The 18,167-nt window shown below is 40.8% G+C and overlaps 1 protein-coding gene across 1 annotated transcript in view; it reads right to left on the bottom strand.

Annotated features, from left to right (window-relative positions):
• Nucleotides 1-669: 669 nt before the first annotated feature.
• The window catches only part of FAM81A (family with sequence similarity 81 member A), a 69,421-nt gene continuing 51,923 nt past the window's right edge, over nt 670-18,167 (bottom strand). The window contains 6 exon segments of the mRNA XM_028507240.2: nt 670-903; nt 905-924; nt 4,015-4,210; nt 5,816-5,951; nt 14,252-14,358; nt 15,798-15,927. Of these exon segments, the coding sequence (XP_028363041.1) occupies nt 799-903; nt 905-924; nt 4,015-4,210; nt 5,816-5,951; nt 14,252-14,358; nt 15,798-15,927 (694 nt within the window). The 3' untranslated portion in view covers nt 670-798.

Below are 18,167 nucleotides of genomic sequence, written 5' to 3'. Positions count from 1 at the left end.
AAACAGACTATCAACCACCATTTCATTATTAAATATATGGCTATCACTATACAGGCTGTGGATAATTGAAAAAGTTTTCAATATTAAAACCTGGTATAACTAGGTGGTCAATGTAGATATTGTGCCTTGCATTATCTAGATAATTGTCCTAAGTTTCCATTTTAATTTTTAATCTATATGGCAGTTATCAATTTTTAAACTATTTTCATTATATAAGTGGTGGGGTTTTTCCAAATGTTAAGCCCCTTCCCCCTACAAAAGACAGAAGAGTTATAAGAAGATAACCGATATAAGCAATGTACAGACAACAATAATAAAAATCCAACTACTGACTCAAAGGTTGAATTCTAATCCATCAGGACATTCTCTTAATTTAGGGTGAGAAGCAACACATTTCTGTGACAATTCATTAGTTTTCTTAATTTAAAAAATCACCATGACATTTCAAAATAGTAAGGTCTTGGCTAGAGCATCAAGCATTGAAGGACAATGAGGTTCAAAAATTTAGTCTTTTCATTCATAAAATGAAGGGGATAAGAGCCTTTCCAAATCAGGGAATGAAGGCAGGATATCCCACTGAATTTAGAGAAGTGGAATAAAGTGGTAAAAAATGTATTTAATACTTTTAAAGACAGTGTTTTCAAGACTCAAGGTAAACGTTTAGACCCATGACAACACATTTCTTGGCACATGCACACGTGAACAGGACAATTCCAGATACCACAACAACCTGGCTACAGAAGTACCTAACTCCCACACCAACTGGCAAAACGCCTTTGAGGTCTTGTCCCAACTCCCTCACACGGGAGCTTCTGACTTCTGCATCTGTTGGATTTGCTTCTGCAGGTGGTCCTTGTCCAGTTTCATCTTGGCTTCGAGAACTTGCCTGAGGGATCCTATGCTTTTCATAGATGGCTGTAAACCCTTTAAGGAGAGGTAAATTTCACGAAGTTAATATTTGTTTTAAAAAAATGCTGTATCAAATTCTATAAATTCTATATATATATGACTAAGCATATAGTCATAGTTGATTTGGGCAAAAAGTATCAATAGATGCTAAAACTAATGGAGTAAAACTGTGCTGGGAAACAGGATAGTTACATAGTTTCACAGAATCTCCCTGCAGGTTACTTTTTAATTGTAAAGAGGAAAAGGACAGTTACAATGGAGAAATCTGGCAGTTACACTTTAACCAAATAATCAAAGCCAATTTCACCAATACTGGACAACCATCATCATATACCCCCTGGTAAGGTACGCAGGGAAGGCCACATAACTTCTGTGGCATTTCTGTCCAAAACCTACAACCTGAATCTAACTGAGAGGAAGCAAACAGACCCAGACTGTGGGACATTCCACAAAGTCCTGGACTGGATTCTTTAACAATGTCAACATCACTGGGGAACTGATCCATATTAAAAGAGACTAAGTAAAGAAGCATGATAATTAAATATATGATGTGTGATTCTGGATTAGAACCTAGGCCAGGAAGGTTTGCTATAAAGAAAACAATGGTGAAAGTTGAAAATTGAATATCAGAAAACAATTAATCAGTATTACACTGTACTATAGATATTTAAGAGAATGTCCTTGTTCTTAAGGTATATAGCTTGAAATAATAAAGGGATAAAAAGGCATCATAACTTCTAAAATGTACTCTCAAATGATTTATAAAAAATTATATTCACACACATGGACACATAAGTGCACACACAGAGAAAGAAATTAAATAAATTTCCAAAATATTAACAATTGATTAATCTAGATGGAAGGCATACTGAATTTTTGAACTGTTCTTACACTTTTTCTAAATTTGAAATTATTTCAAATAAAAAGATAGAAAATGAAAAAAAATCCCCATCAAAAGAGAATTTCATACTATTCTGTATTCCTATTGGTTTTTAAAATAAATGTTTGAAAGCTCTTGTCTTCATTCATACAATTAGATTTTTCTCTCAGGAAATTTCCTTTATGTTGCAATTCATGAAAAATAGGTATAAACATTATTAAAACTATTGCTTTTATTGAATGGAAAGATATACCAATAATAAATAAAAGAGTGGGTCACCGATCAGCATGCACAGCATGCTCTGTCATATGAAAAAGCACATACATGTATATCCTACATGTGTAGAAAGATATACATAAAAATGACCTCTGGATTAAAGAAGGTGTGAGTATTTGAAAAATATTTTGTACTTTATGATTTCCCATTAAGAAATGTATTAATTTTGTAAGAAAAAAATAAATATTTTTAATTTTAAAAAGTTCATACACATCCTTATTAGGTACTAAATAGTAAAAACCTCAATGGTATATTGATTAAATGATAATAAATTCACTCAGGAAATGATGCAAAGTAAAACACAGATGAAATATTCAAATACTGAATTCTAATAGCCCAAAGACCAACAAAGAAAATTCATTTTTATCTTTACAAGTTCTTCAATTCATAAATATAATTGTGGCTTCTACTTAAATAACAAACTTCAGTGGTAGCAACAAAATTATTCTTGGCATAACTAAGTACTTTTATCTCCATGCAGCCAAAGTACAATAATTCCACAGAAGGAAATGATGGAATCATGGAACAGGAAGGAGCTAGGAGACCATTTAGTCCTCCTTCTCACACCACAAGACTGTTTCTCTTTCCTGACCATGACCGACCAGCTTCCACATGAACACTTTCAGTGATGAAGAGCCCTCAAACTCACAAAGCCACCAGTGTCTTTCAGGGCCAGTTAATCGAGGATACAGTAAGCCGTCACTTAACAATAAGTTCTGTGACCTTAAGCAAAATGACAGTAACAAAACCAATTTTACCACAGCTAACTGACACAAACAAGAGTTTTAAAATGATGCTGAATGTTGATCCTTATTCGAGGACCTGTTATACTTCCTCCTCACATTGAGCTAAAAGCTGTCTTCCAGTAATGTCCACTTACTAGTTCCAGTTCGGTATTCCTCACTCCGTGTGGAATCTAACCCCTCCTTTCATGACGGCACTTCAGAACCTGAAATCAGCTCTCTCTGACATTTCCTTCCAACCAAGTGTAAATTAATGGGCCCTGTTGACTGTTGAGTAGAGGAAAACCCTTCATTGCCATGGTGGTATATTGCCAGCAGTCTATAAAAAAAGACTTCAAAAAGTCCCTCAAGATATGTGCTTAGCTCTGAGACACACTGACCTTGGCTATGAACTGAAAAGAATCTGTAGGCAGCACTGAAGAGACTGCACATCAATAGCAAGCTAAGCAATTTTCATTTTGTTTGCTTGTCCCTTATGGTGGCTCTTCCTGTACTTGGAATTAAAACAATGTTTTAGTCAATACAGCATAGCTGCTTACAAAATCACCTGATGACATCTCACTGTTATTACCACTACCAGATTCATGGGAGCTGTAGGGGAATAATGCTGTACTTTTGCCATGTATGAAGTGCATGCAAGTTTTTAGCCTAAACTTTTAGGGAAAAAAAACATTTTGTTTTAATTTTTAATTCAACTTTTATTTATTTATATTTAGATATTTGGTTTTTTGTAGTATAAGGGAATTTTAGCCCTGGCTGGTATAGCTCAGTGAATTGAGTGTGGGCTGTGAACCAAAGGGTTACCAGTTCAATTCCCAGTCAGGGCACATGCCTGGGTTGCAGGCCAGGTCCCCAGTGGGGGCCACATGAGAGGCAACCACACATTGATGTTTCTTTCCCTCTCTTTCTCCCTCCCTTCCCCTCTCTGTAAAAATAAATAAATAAAATATTTTTTTTTCAAAAAGGGGGAATTTTAGCATTTATTTTTTAGCATATAGTGGTACAAGAAATTTTATGTAACAACTAATTATAAAACACAAGAACAGTACAAGGTATTGAGGTACTATCCATGTTTAATGCACATCCCTATTTTTCCTCAAAAATGTGGGCAAAAAGTGTGCAATATACACAGCAAAATACAGTAATTCGATGGTTTTTAGATGAAACAGAAAATAAACAATGAGAGCTGTCTCTTTTTTGGCCTACCAGCATCAACTTCCGCTTTCATGTCCTTCAGGTCCTCGCTCATCTGCAGCTCCAGCTTGCTGATGCGCCCGTGCAGCTTCTCCTCCTCTTGTCTTGTTCTCTGCACTTCCACGTGCTTCTTTTGACTCTCTTCTATTTTGTCAAGTCTGGCTGACATCTGGCTGAGTTTCTTCTCCATGTCCCTTTCACTGGCTCCCTGAGACCCATGATAAGAATGGCACTTGATTACTCCAAAAAGAGAGTCTGTATGGCATTTGCATCAGCTAGAATGCCACCTAACAGTCTGCAGGGAACAGAAGTGCAGAGGTTGCTCCTTGGTCACCCTAATATCCATTACCCTTTTCTTTCTTAACAGACCCCTGATTTACAGCTGAGTATAAGGTCACCCAGAATAAAGGTGACATTTTCTACTGTCTCCTGATTTGGGAGCAGCCATATGATTAAGTTGTGGCCAATGAGATGCAAGTTCAAGTGTATATGGTAGCTTCCAGGAAAAATTAAAAGACAGCTGAGGCGTACCCTTGCCCTTTCCTTTTTTTCTTCTTTTCCTGGGATTCAGACAAGATGACTAGAGCTCTAGCAGCCTTTTTGAACTATGAGGATAAGAGTCATTCTCTAAGATTGGCAATTAAGCCAGAAGGATCCTGGGCACTGAGGACTGACAAGCTACCACATCAGCCCCGCAATTCCTGTACCCAGATATCTTCTATGTGAAAGAAAAAATAAGCTTTTATCTTATTAAAGCCACTATTATCCTAGGGTTTACTGTTAGTTATTAGGCTAACCCACATGTAAAGATAACAGTGATCCAAAGACCCAGAAGCCTACAAATGTATTAGCATAAATCTAAGTAAATCAATCAGTAAATCTGATAAAAATGTGAAGGACACTTAAAGAAATATTTGATACAGTAAATATTTCCTTCTCTTCCCTTTTCCCTTCCCACCATGCTTCATTCGTAGGGAATCTGTATCTGCAGGTGAGCTCTGGAGGCCAGGACTACAAACTCCAGCCGTAGGTGGGCCATGGCATGACAGAGCTCTTGCAGTGCTGTTCAGTGCACAGTCTGCAATTCAACAGCTGGGCACTCAGAGAGCAGAGCCAGAGGTGCCAACTATACCAGTCACTTCTTCTCCATCAAAGTCCAACAGGAGGAAGCAGTGCAAGAAAAGGGAAGGAAGAGGGAGATGCTCAGGCTAAATACCCAAACCAAAAAAGGGCCTGCTAAGTACTGGTTTCAGAGTCTAGTGATTTTGAATACTATGTAGGAAAAGGCTTTCTCAACATCGTTTTTGTGCAGTTCTGCAAATCTTAGTCCTGTGGGAGAGTGGGGGTAAAAGGAGAAGGAAGCTGGAAGAGAAAACAGTGAATTCTCTTTACATGTTGCACAACAGCATCTCATCCTGTGGTTACATGTGACTGGGGGGCCTGGAGGGGGAAATCCAATCAAGACTATTTTATCAGATTGTGACATTAAAATAAGCTAGGTTGAAGTTTGTAATTGCTCTTGTTTCATTTAGAAAAGCAGATGGGCAATTTGGTTTGTTAAGGTCTTCACTTAGCTGAAAATATTAAAATTTTCTACTTAGCTTTTAACCAAAACAAATCAACATGCTCCATCTCATTATAACAAATACAAAGAATCAATATGAAACCACGGAAATGAATCCTCAGGCAAGACAAAATCGAATAGCTTAATGTGGTGCTAAGTGAATCGGTGATAAATGATTAGGTATTGCTGAGATATTGCAGGCTCCTGCCAACTAATTTTACCATGTTATTGATAAACATCAATACCTACACTGTTTTCCTTAACAACCAAGGAAAGCTGATCGATTTTCTGTAGAAGTTCTTTTTCTATCCGTTCTTGTTCCTGTTGCAGCCAATTCCGGGCAGATAAAATCTGGTTACTGAGTTCCTCAATTGTACCTTTAAATCTACAATAAAGGAGACAGCAAGTTAGATGTAAACAATTTGACAATGACATCGAGCAACCTTAGTCTCTGACTATCAAATGTCTTACGAACGGGTCAGCAGTAAACTGTGCTCACTCAGAATTACTGCTTACCTTTTCTTTGCATTTAGCACTATTTTGGGCAGGGGTGGGGAGGGGAAGAGGATGTAACAGAAAAGCACCTGATGATACTTTCTGCCCATGAAGAACTGACAGAGTGGGCATTGCAGTGTCACAGAGGCACACAAAGCCACACCAGGTGCTAATCTTTGCAGTTCTGCGGGTCCCCTAATGCTCCTGGCTCAGAGGACACTGCCCCGCTCCCCTCCAGGCTCCCTTACTTCCCTGGGCTCCTCCTCCATCTGCCTGGGTCCTTTCTCTATACCATCCTCCAAATTCCTCTGGCCTCCAAACAGATATCTTCTAATTTAAATAAAAAAGAAAATCAAAAGAAAAAATAACCAACCCTTCATTCCTCTTGTTCTTTCGCTTTTCAAATACCTTAAAATAACACTTCCAACTTGCTGCCTTCTTTTAATTACTTTATTATTCTTATTATGAAATGTAATGAAAGTACAAAAGAATACGTGTCTTAAATCATGATAATAAGATAAACACCCATTGCTATAAAACTCCTAATTATCTGCAATATCTGTTTGCCTCTTTTTCCGTTTTAAGAAACCCTCAAATGCAGCCATCAGAGAGATGCAAATTAAAACCACAATGAGATAACACTTCACACCAGTCAGAATGGCCATCATAAACAAACAACAAATGCTGGTGAGGTTGTGGAGAAAAGGGAACCCTAGTGCACTGTTGGCAGGAATGCAGACTGATGCAGCCACTGTGAAAAACAGAAAACTAAAAATTTCCCCAGAAAACTAAAAATGGAACTGCCTTTTGACCGGGTAATTCCACTGCTGGGACTATATCCTAAGAATCCTGAAACACCAATTCAAGAGAATCTATGCACCCCAATGTTCATAGTAGCACAATTTACAATAGCCAAATGCTGGAAGCAACCTAAGTGTCCATCAGTAAATGAGTGCATAAAAAAACTGTGGTACATTTACACAGTGGAATACTACACAGCAAAGAGAAAGAAGGAGCTCCTACCCTTCATAACAGCATGGATGGAACTGGAGAGCATTATGCTAAGTGAAATTAGCCAGGCCATATGATCTCACCTATAAGTAGAACCTAATCAACAAAACAAGCAAAATATAACCAGAGACATTGAAATAAAAAACAAACTGACATAACCAGAGGGGAGGTGGGAGGTGACAATGAGGGGGAAAGAGGGAAGGGTCATCAAGGAACACGTATAGGGGACACATGGACAAAGCCAATGGGGAGTAGGATCGAAGGTGGGAGATGGGGATGGCTGGGGTTGAGGGGAATGGTGGGGGAAAAAATGGAGACAACTGTACTTGAACAACAATTAAAAAAAAGAAATAATAAAGTATAGATTTGAAAAAGAACCAATAGAAAGATATAAAACTCACATGCTATATAATCTTCATCTTTTGAAAGCTAACTATTTTATTGTGCCAGACTCCAGATTGCAGTGAGAGACAGAAGCACAGAAAAGATGTGAAGGAAGAAGAGAAAGAAGAAAAGCACATTTTCTTTACAAAGTGCTCCAGAAGGCAAATAAGGGCTTGAAATGCAACAAACTCTACTAATGGGGAGGACGTTTTCTATAATCTGAGCCATAGCCTTCTAGCAGGCAGTATATATTGATAGTTGGCCCAATATAAATCCTCTGTAGACAACAAATGCAGCATTTTGTACTGGAAATGATTTTTTAAAAAAGGGAATAAGAAAGAAAATAAAGATAAAGGAGGGAAAGGAAAGGAAAGGAAAGGAAAGGAAAGGAAAGGAAAGGAAGAAAGGAAGAAAGAGAGGGAGGGAGGAAGGAAGGAGAGGGAGGGCAAACAAAGAGGAAGGAAAAGAAAAGAGAAAGGAAAGAAAGGAAGGAAAGGAAAAGAAAGCAAAGAAAGAAAAGAAAAGAAAAGAAAAGAAAAAAGAAAAAGCCTGCCTCAAATGTAACTAGATACATGGCTTGCCTAGCCCCAGACTACATTTCCCAGCCTTTTTTGCAGTTAGGTGTGGTCACAGGACTAAGTTGGACAATGATAAGTACAACTTCAGGCCATTAAAAACAAAGCTCTTTGGCCTTACCCAGGCAGGAAGCCAAGCCAGCAGCTGAGCCTAACTGTGGAGCACACCCTGCAACCCTGTATAACCAGGAAGACTGACCACAGAACACAGCAGCTTTACTGAATTCATTTATTCTAACAATGTTTTTGGTGCAGTCTTAAGAGTTTTCTATATCATGTCATTTGCAAACAGGGATAATTTTACAACACTTTTTTTTATTTGAATGTCTTTTGTTTCTTTTTATTCCCTACTCTCTCTGGCTAGGACTTGTGGTACTATGATGAATAGAAGTGAGAGTGGGCACACTTGTCTTGTTCCTGGTCTCAGAGGAAAAACTTTCAGATTTTCATCATTGAGTCTGATGTTAGCAGTGGGCTTATGATATATGGCCTTAATTAGGCTGAATTACACTCCTTCTATACCTTCTTACTCCTCTTTCTTAAGAAGGAAAAGGTATACTCCTTCTTAATTAGGTTTGTAATCTTTATCATGAAAAGGTGTTGAAATGCTTCTTCTGAATCCGTGGAAATGATCATATGATTTTTGTCCTTTTTTCTGTTAATTTGGTGTATCACATTGATTGATTAGTCTGTATTGAATCATCCTTATAGCCCAAGGATAAATCCCATTTGATTATGGTGTATGATCCCTTTGATGTACATTTGAATTTGGTTGCTAGTATTTTGTTGAGAATTTCTACATCTATGTTCATCAGGGATATTTTCTTAGAGCATTTACATGTGGCTTTGGCATCAGGGTAATGCTGGCCTCATAGAATGAGTTTGGAAGTGTTCCTTCCTCTTCAATTTTCTGAATGAGTTTGAACATGGTTGCCATTAATCCTTCTTCAAATATTTGGTAGAATTCACCCATGAAGCCATTAGGTCCTGGGCTTTTGTTTGTCAGGAGGTACTTGATTACTGATTCAATCTTCTTTGTGGGAGGAATTCCATCTAGCAGAGCTCTCCTCCCAGGCACCACAATGAGAAATAAATCATCCTGGACACGATCTCGTTGTTCCAGCAGGAAAGAGAGTGGTAATTCCCTTTAGTGGGGAATTCCCTGAGCCCTTCTCCCAAACAGCTTTCAATGGGAATGGTATGTGTAGGTGTATACAGCATACATGCATAACACATCAGTCACTGTCAAAAGGCTATGTCATACAAAAAGAGGTATTATCTATAGATAACAATTGAAGGAACACAAAGATCTGTCATATGTCAGGGTCTATTAGTCATGCTGACACCAGACGGTCTTTAAGATGTGTTTCACCAGAAAAGAGTTTACTCCTTATGCCTTGAATTTACACATCTGGTTTGTATCGACAGAGCCATACAAGGCAAAGCAGAGCAAGCTTCAAAGGATACAATGTACATTTCAGGCCTGATTCCCACAGGAACCTTCAGTGTTAGAATCGGGTCATGTCTGCCACCTGCGTTACCTGGTTTTCCAGGGAGACTTACTAGCCCCTTGCGGGGCTACACAGAGCAGTCCTAAACACTTCTCATTGTTGTTCTATTTAGATTCTCTATTTCTTCATAACTCAGCCTTAGTACATTTTATGCTTCCAGGAATCATTGATTTTCTTCTAGGTTATCCAATTTGTTGGCATAATTGTTCACAGTAGTCTCTTATGATCCTTTGCATTTCTGTGGTATCAGTTGTAATATCTCCTCTTTCATTTATAATTTTATTTATTTGAATTCTCTTTCTTTCTTTTTTGGTTACCCTAGCTAAAGTTTCGTGTATTTGGTTTATCTTTCAAACAAACCAAAAATTAGTTTTGCTTATTTTTCCAATCTTTTTAAAATTGTTTTATATTCTATATTTCATTTATTTCTAGTTTAAGCTTTATTTTTTCCTTTTGCTATCTTTGAGATTAGTTTCTTATTCTTTTTCTAATCCCTTGAAGAATAAAGTTAGGTTATTCATTCAAAACCTTTCTTTTTTCAAAATATAGACTTTTATCATTGTAAACTTTCCTCACAGAACTGCTTTTGCTGCATCCCATAAGTTCTGCTGCATTGTGTTTCCATTTTTATTTATTTCAAGATTTTAAAATTTCCCTCTTGATCTTCTTTGACACATTGATTATTCAGGAATGGGTTGTTTAGTTTCCAGTTTTTCTCCTGATTGATTTCTAATTTGATGCTATTGTGGTTTATAAAAAAAGAAAGAAAGATACTTGGTTTTATTTCAATCTTCAATCTTAATTTATTGACTTGTTTTGTGGCCTACCATATGACCTATCCTAGAGAATGTTATATGTGTGCTTAAGAAAAGTGTGTTGGATGGAATGATCTATATATGTCTGTTACATCTCTAGTTGTTGGGCAGAGTTGCATTCCATGCTCCATGTTAGTGGGGGCCACTGGCTGGTCTCCCTGTCCTCGCAGGGCTCTGGGTCAGCTGCGTTGTCCTGTGGAGCCACTAAATGGGCCCTGGAATTACCTCTGGTTGGCTGGGGTTGCAGGCGGTGTCCCCTGACACAGTGGTGCTGCTGGCTGGACTCCATGATTGTACAGGGCTACAGGCTGGGCTCCACAACTGCACCTGATTAGGTGGGGCCCACACTGTGCTTGCTCCCTGGCCAGATGCTGCCCCTAACTGGGCTCCAGGTTCAGGCAGGACTACAGGCTGGGATACATGATCACATGGCCTCAGGTTATGCTCCATAACTTAGCATGCTGCTGGCTGTGCTCCACTGTTGGGAGAAGTGACTGGCCAGGCTCCCTGGTCAGGCAGGGCTACCAGTGTACTCACAGCTGCGTGGAGCTGGAAGCTGTGCTTTGCGGTCGGTGGAGTTGTTGTCTGGGTTCCCCAGTCTAGGGCCGCAGGCCACATTTTGGGTTTGGGCAGGGTCATTGGCTGGGTTCCCTGCCTGGGACTGACTGTGCTCAGCAAGCAGGTGGGGCCATAGGCTGGGCCAAAGGCTGCCTGGGGCCACTGTTCAGGCTCCCTGGTCTGGTACAGTCAGAGGCTACAGCTTTCATTTGATTATTATATTTTGAAGACGTTCTATCTGGTTGTTTAAATCCTAATGGGTCATTTTTGATAATCTCTTATCCCTTAGTCATATTTCAAGATGTGTGTGTGTGTGTGAACATGCATGTATACACACACATGTACACATATACTGATTTTATGCAATAATCCCTATACATGCAATGTTCGGGACTTTGATTCTGCTTTTTGCTGTTTCTTCTGACTCGATCACATATGTGGCCTTTTTCCTTGTGTTGTTTCACAATATTTTATTGTAAATTTGTGTTCTTTAGTACTTCATTGGTCTGTGGGAAGACTGGAACACTGAGGATTTGCATTTGCTTTGGCCAGGAATCTCAGGCCACTACCAAATCAGGGTCATTCTGAGATAATTACCCACTATGGTTTTCTTCAAGCCACTTGGGTAAGGCAAATTATAGTTCTAAATCCATCTAAAGGTTATGTTGTGACCCTGAACTTTTAAGAAATACCTTTTATTCCTCTACCCAGAGCTGAGATTTAGACAGCTAAGTCTCCTTACAACACAACCTCTTTGTGGAATGGGATTTTCCCTAGTTCACCCCACTGGTGTCTCACCCTTTGGGTCTGCAATATGTCCCCCTACCTCACACAGGCCCCAGGCTTTGTCCCCTTTCCTCTGTAAACAGCCTTTGTGTGTAGACTTCTAAACTTTAAATTGTAGAAAGAAAAATAAAGATGTCCATGTCTGCTGACTAGTAATATCTCCTAAGGAAATAATTCACAGAAGAAAAAATACTAAAATGTTAATTTTCTTCCTGTGTGATCAAAGAAAAGATTGGAGAGCTCTTTCTGTGCTTGGCCAGCTCGTACACTCTATGAGAAATGGTGACATAACTCAATAATTATACAGATACACACAATTAGAGGAAAGAAAGGTGGTTTTCACAAGTAAATTGTTAAACTGGCAGCAACACTGAAATAGCATTAACCATGGAGGCAATGAGATATGAGGAATAGGAGAATGATTAACTTAAACTTTCCACCAGCCTCTACCAAAGTTCCTGCGGTCACTTTTAAAGAATATATTAAGTCAGCCCTGGCTGGTGTAGCTCAGTGGACTGAGCTCTGGCTTGCAAACCAAAGGGTCGCTGGTTCAATTCCCAGTCAGGGCACAGGCCTGGGTTGTGAGCCAGTTCCCCAGTGAGGACGTGCAAGGCAACCACACACTGATGTTTCTCTCCCACTCTTTCTCCCTCCATTCCTCTCTCTCTAAAAATAAATAAAATCTTTTAAAAATATATATTAAGTCAAATATACATGTATGTACACACCCACACATAAACATACAGTCAATACTGGCTCTGCATTGGCAGGAAAATGCCGAACTCATGAAATCGTGATAGGAGAAGGCGTATGGTTTGTGTGACTGAGCAGAAGAGCAGGCGAGTTTCACTGCAGGCAAGGACAGCGACTCTGAAGCGCCATTATAAGAACAGGAAAGTATAACAAACTAGAGGACACTGACTAGAGAGCTCCAACTCACCCTACTGCAGACCTCTCCCCCACCTAGACTACCAAACAGTGTGCCCCTGATAGCGATGCTGTCTCCATCGCTGCTTCGACCCCTTGTGATCCATTCCCAACTGCAATCAAGGCCATTGATAAAAATTGTGTGTGTGTGTGTGTGTGTGTGTGTGTGTCACTTCACCTACTTAAAATATTCCAGGGGCTCCTTACTGCTCTAGTGACAGGAACAGAAAGGCCTGATGGAGGTCTACAAGGCCCTGTAAGCTGGCCCACCTCCTCCCCAGTCTCACATCTCTGTTCCAGCCCTCACTTCCCCTCAGTCTCAGTCCCAGCCCATTTGCCATCTTGCAGGTTCTTTTTTTTAAATCCTTACCCAAGCACATGCTTATTCATTTTAGAGAAAGGGGAAGGGAGGGAGGAAGAGAGAGAGAGAAAGAGAGAAGGAGGTATGAGAGGGAACATTGATGTGAGAGAGAAACATCCATTGGTTTCCTCTTTTACACCCCCTCCTCCAGGAAACGAACTTGCAACCCAGGTGTGTGCCCTGACTGGGAATAGACCTGGTGACCTTTCAGTTTACAGGATGATGCTCCAACCAAGTGAGCCACACCAGCCAGGGCCACATTTCTCCCAAAGATAGGCTATTCCATCTCCTGTGCTCCCACCTCCCTCTTTACCTAGTGAATCCACTCACCCTTCACCTCTTACTTCAAGCAAGGCCTCCTCAGAAAGACCTCGCAACCAGGCCCCCGTTATTGCCCCTCACAGCACCACTGTATCAGCTTCCTGTGGCTGCTGTGACATATGACCACCCACATGGTGGCTAAAAACAACGTATCTACTTTCCCCCAGTTCTGAAGGCCAGAGGTCTAAAATCAGTTTCCCTGGACTGAAGTCGAGGTGTGAGCAGTGGTGGTTCCTTCTGAGGCTCTGAAGGGGGAACCATTTCCTTGCCTTTTTCAGCTTCCACAGCTTGTGGCCCCTTCCTTGCGCCTTCCCAGCATGCCACTCCCCTCTCTGCTTCCATGTCACACGGTCTTCTGTCCTGACCCTGACCTTCCTGTCTCCCTCCCACAGGGACCTGAAGGGTAGCATCAGGTTTACTGAAATAACCCAGGATAATTTATCCACTTCAAAATCATAATCATATATGCAAAGTCTCTTTTTACTATGCAAGGGGCCATATCCACAGGTAACGTGGTGACATTGGGGAGACCATTATTCATCCTACCACACTGTGTCCCTCTCCGATGAAGCACTTAATCACTATTAGTAATAATATAGCAAATGCTTATTTTAGTCATTAATTAATGAGCATCAATCCCTGGACTGTAAACCTCACAAGGATAGGAATAGAGTCTGTTTCTCTTCATTAATTATCCTCAGCACCTAGGCCAGTGCTCAGGTATTTTATCAAATGAATAGATGGATTACTGTCCAACCACAAAACCAAAAACTAGGAAGGTGAAGTGACAGCATGCTACCCGGAAACTTTCCCTTTGAACTCCCAGTATTACTTTCACTTTATGGCAATTTAATAAAAACCAAGAGGAAAAAAATGGCAGCAATAAGAAGTTCATAAAGAACTTCTACCAAAATAAAAATGTCTCTAAGCTGATTACTTACTTAGTGTCCAAAAGCTGCAGCTGGTGGCTGCTGTCTCTGTGGGACATCTTCAGCTTGGTGCTTTGCTCCGATATCGACAAGTCCACTCTGTTCAAAAGCTGAGAAATCTGGAAAAGAGGCTTTGCTGGTGACAGCACATCAGCTGTGTTCAGAGGTCATTTCAGAGGACATTTAATAGCTGTATTCAAGGCCAGTGAGGTTCAGGTTCGGTCTAACTGAATGTGTTCACCTAGGAGTTCACCTCGTTTGCCCACTGCCATCTTCTCTCTCATGCACACCCATCAAAAGTCAGCACATGCTGAGCCCCTAACCGCTCTCCAAGGAGCAAGTGTCTGCCCAGAACACTACCTCCACCCGCTGGCACAACATACAGTCACCTCCATCCGGATGGCTTCACCACTGATCGAGCGCTAGTCACAGAGAACGGAAAGCTTATTGCTTACAAAACCCACTAAGGTCCCAGACTTACCCCATGTCGTTAAGTCACCGGAACACATGATTTGTAAAGAACATCCCTCTCACTCCTTTCTCTCACTGCCTGCGCATTTGCCTTATCTTTTTATTAACATTTAATATAAAACAAGTGCTATATGAAATGTATTTTCTGCAAGTATAATGTTCGATGTTCCTTATTTAAAGGTTCATGGAACATGTATTTATCAAGTCCAGAACAAAGAAAAACTACACATTTTTATGGATATCTATGTGCATTTTACTTGGCTTATCTACCGGAAACCTTAATATTTCCTTAGCATTTATTTTCTGGCCTATCCTCACTCATTCTGTGACAAAAGTTATTGAACTTGTCATTTTATTCTTCTTTTTATGGTTTTATAATACCTGTGTTTTTCACTTATTGTATGTGGTTAAGACACCGTGTTTTTAATCCAATGAGTTGGCCAGATGCCCCACATTCCTGCAATGGTCCCTTTTTAAGTGAAGAACAGTAAGTGGAGCACAGACTGTGGGCAAAGGCCTACAACGACACGCCCCATTCTGGCAAAGGGGAAGTTCTAAGTAGCCAAAAAGCACATGGTAAAATGCCAAGAACTTTGCTTTGTGAAATTACTCTATAAATTTCAAGGTGGAATACCCTAAAAATTCATTAGCCAGCTTATCCTCAAGCTTTGTCCCGACTGTTTTGCAGGTACAGACCATGGGATGAGGCAGCACATACAGTGAGTCCCAGTGAGCAGAGCAACATTTTCTTGAGCCCAAAACTGGGACGACTGGAAGGTCACTTACGTGTGCGAGAGGCAGCTTTGGAGTTGTGATTTAGAATTTCTGGAGTATATTAATTGTTTTAAGAATGAGAGGAAAGAACCTTTGAAACTAGGACTGTACCGAAACATCTCGGTGGTCTGGTTGCCATGCTCAGGAAGTGCCACCCCAGTGGCCTGGGAGGAAGGAGAAGCAACGAAAAGGGATGACGCTTACTTACGCTGGGTGCCCTACCTAGCGTCTCCTGTAAGAAACAGTCAGTGCCACATTATTCTTAGCTCGGAACAAGGACCACTCCTAACTGGCTGCCTGGAGTGGGCCGTACCTGTCCCTCTGCGTCTTTGATTTTCGTTTCCAAGATAAGCTTGGCAGCTTGCTGTTCCTTGTTCAAGTGCTGAAGCCCCTCATAGGTCGTCTTGTGCTCAGCAGAGAGTCTGGCTATGCTGGCATCACATCTGTTCAGGCAAACAACAAAGCTAGTTCTCATTAAAGTTTAAAGACAAGTGCCAAAACTTCCTGACATACTATAAAATGCATGATTCTACTCAAAGAAAATGCCTATGAGTCATTCTTTTTAACAGAGGTTCACATGAATGCAGAGAGCTGCCCTCATTATGGTTTTTAAGTTAAAGTTAAACCACAGGGGTGTGCTTAATAAGACCAGGGACATAACCATGAAAGAGCAAAGGCTTTACAATGCTCATGACTACAAAACCACTTATGCAGTGAGAGCCCCCCTACAAAAAACAAAAAGCGTGTAGAGTATGTCGGATGCAGTCTATCATTCTCCAGAACCACCTCAGTTCTTTCAAGTTTGGGGCCTCTTTGAATTTTGGAGGCGATTTCTACCACATCTGAAAAGTGCTCCTCTTAACCTTTTACCAAATTGCCTACAGGGCTGTGTTCTCTGAGGGCGGTCCAGACCCGGGGAAGGCGCTACAGCGGGTCCAAGCAGCCAAGAAAGAGGCTCTTCCCCTTGGGCCTTACAGCTTGGCAGTTCCAATGGTACTCAAAGAATCAGTGGCAGATAAGCTATGTACGAGCCTCTGTCTAGACCTAATAGGAAAATCACAGAATGGACCCAGAGGGATTTAGAGCAAAGTCACCGCTTGTTCCAACACAACCATTCCTTCTTTGAGAAGCAGCTGCTGGCTTGCTACTGGGCTCTGCTAGAGACAGCATGCCCAGTCCTGGGACATGAAGTGGCCATGAAATCTGGGCGGTCCGTAGGAATAACAAGCCCTGCAGGTGGGCACTGAGCAGCACTCCATCTCTGAGGGGAGGGGTATGCCCAGACAGGAAGCTTGAGCAGGTTGTAAAGGTGAAAGTAAATTACATGGATGCAGACTCCCACAGCCTCGTCCTGCTACTGTGCCAGCTTTCCTGCGACTCACGCCTGCGGCCTCTGGAGGGGTGTTCGATAACCCAATGGACTGAAGGAAAAAAAGTCGGGCCTGATTTACAGATAATCATACCTGATACTCTGGTATCTTCTAGAAAACTGCTGACACTTAAAACTCCACTTGGGAGTGGTGCTAAGGGTATTATAGGAGGGAAACCCTCACATTTGGCAGAACCTCAAACAATTTATGAGGTGGTTCATTTTGACCAGAATAAGAGATAGGAATTAACTAACAGAGAAAGACTTAGAAAAACATATTGGGAGACTGGTGACCCGGGGAAGCAATTCTATGAATGGCTCACTCAAAACTGACACAGCATTTTGCCCCTTGCGAACGTTCTCTGCGTATCATCAGGCAGAAGCCCCACACCTGCACTTCCCAGACTCCCTCACTAGATTCCCCCGTGAAAGGCACTGATGCGAGCTTTGGGAGGTAGAAGACAAGGGGAATCCCTTATTCTTCTCCGGCAGCAGCAGGCAGGCAGACAGACACCTGGGTGAACCACTAACATTGGGTTTGCAGCCACTTCTAGGCCCACCCCTAGAAACCATTTCCTTCCATGCTGCGGGCAGCGGAGATCACCAACGGCTCCTTCCTGGGACTCTCCACTTCCTGTTTCCCAATAGCCACTAAGTGTCCTGCACTTTGATTTCCCAGATCATCCAATGATTTTGCAAGCTGTGGTTTTCTGTATTCAATGCTTTCCTGCTAAAACACTTAGAGTGTTTTCTGTTTCCTTGAGTGGCCCTTCATACATACAGTCATTAAAATATCACAAGAAAACATGCAAAATATTAACCAACTATCTCTGGACTATGTGTGATTTTTACTTTATTTTTCATTATTTTCTAAATTGTAAAACTTTCCCGAAATAAATATGAATAATTTTTATAGTCAGAAATAAATAGCTACACAAGGAAAATATTTCAATCAATAGCCATATACAAAAAATGTATTACAATTTTATGAACTAGGCACTATCCTACCATCTTTGCCTGGGCCCCTCCTAAAGCAGAAATGAGGCTGGAGGACAAGGAAGCCAGAGCTGGAGACATGTGGGCTTATGCTACTGTCATGAAAGAGTCAGGTCAGATTCAAGGCAATGTACAGTAAAAGGGAAGAGGCTGTGGTTGCAACCCCAACCCACAATTCCTTCATTCACTCAGCAAGTGTTTGCAGAGTGTCTATTGTACGAAGTACAGTATAGTGGGAACTTTGTCTCTTCAGTACACATGCTAGACCACCTAGAAATTTAAAAAAAATTTATGCCACCTCTACTAAAATGTTATTTA

This window comes from Phyllostomus discolor, chromosome 1 (genome assembly GCF_004126475.2).
Source record: "Phyllostomus discolor isolate MPI-MPIP mPhyDis1 chromosome 1, mPhyDis1.pri.v3, whole genome shotgun sequence".
NCBI lineage: Eukaryota > Metazoa > Chordata > Mammalia > Chiroptera > Phyllostomidae > Phyllostomus > Phyllostomus discolor.
Note: the sequence above shows the minus strand (reverse complement) of the source record. Positions and strands in the feature narration are given on the sequence as shown.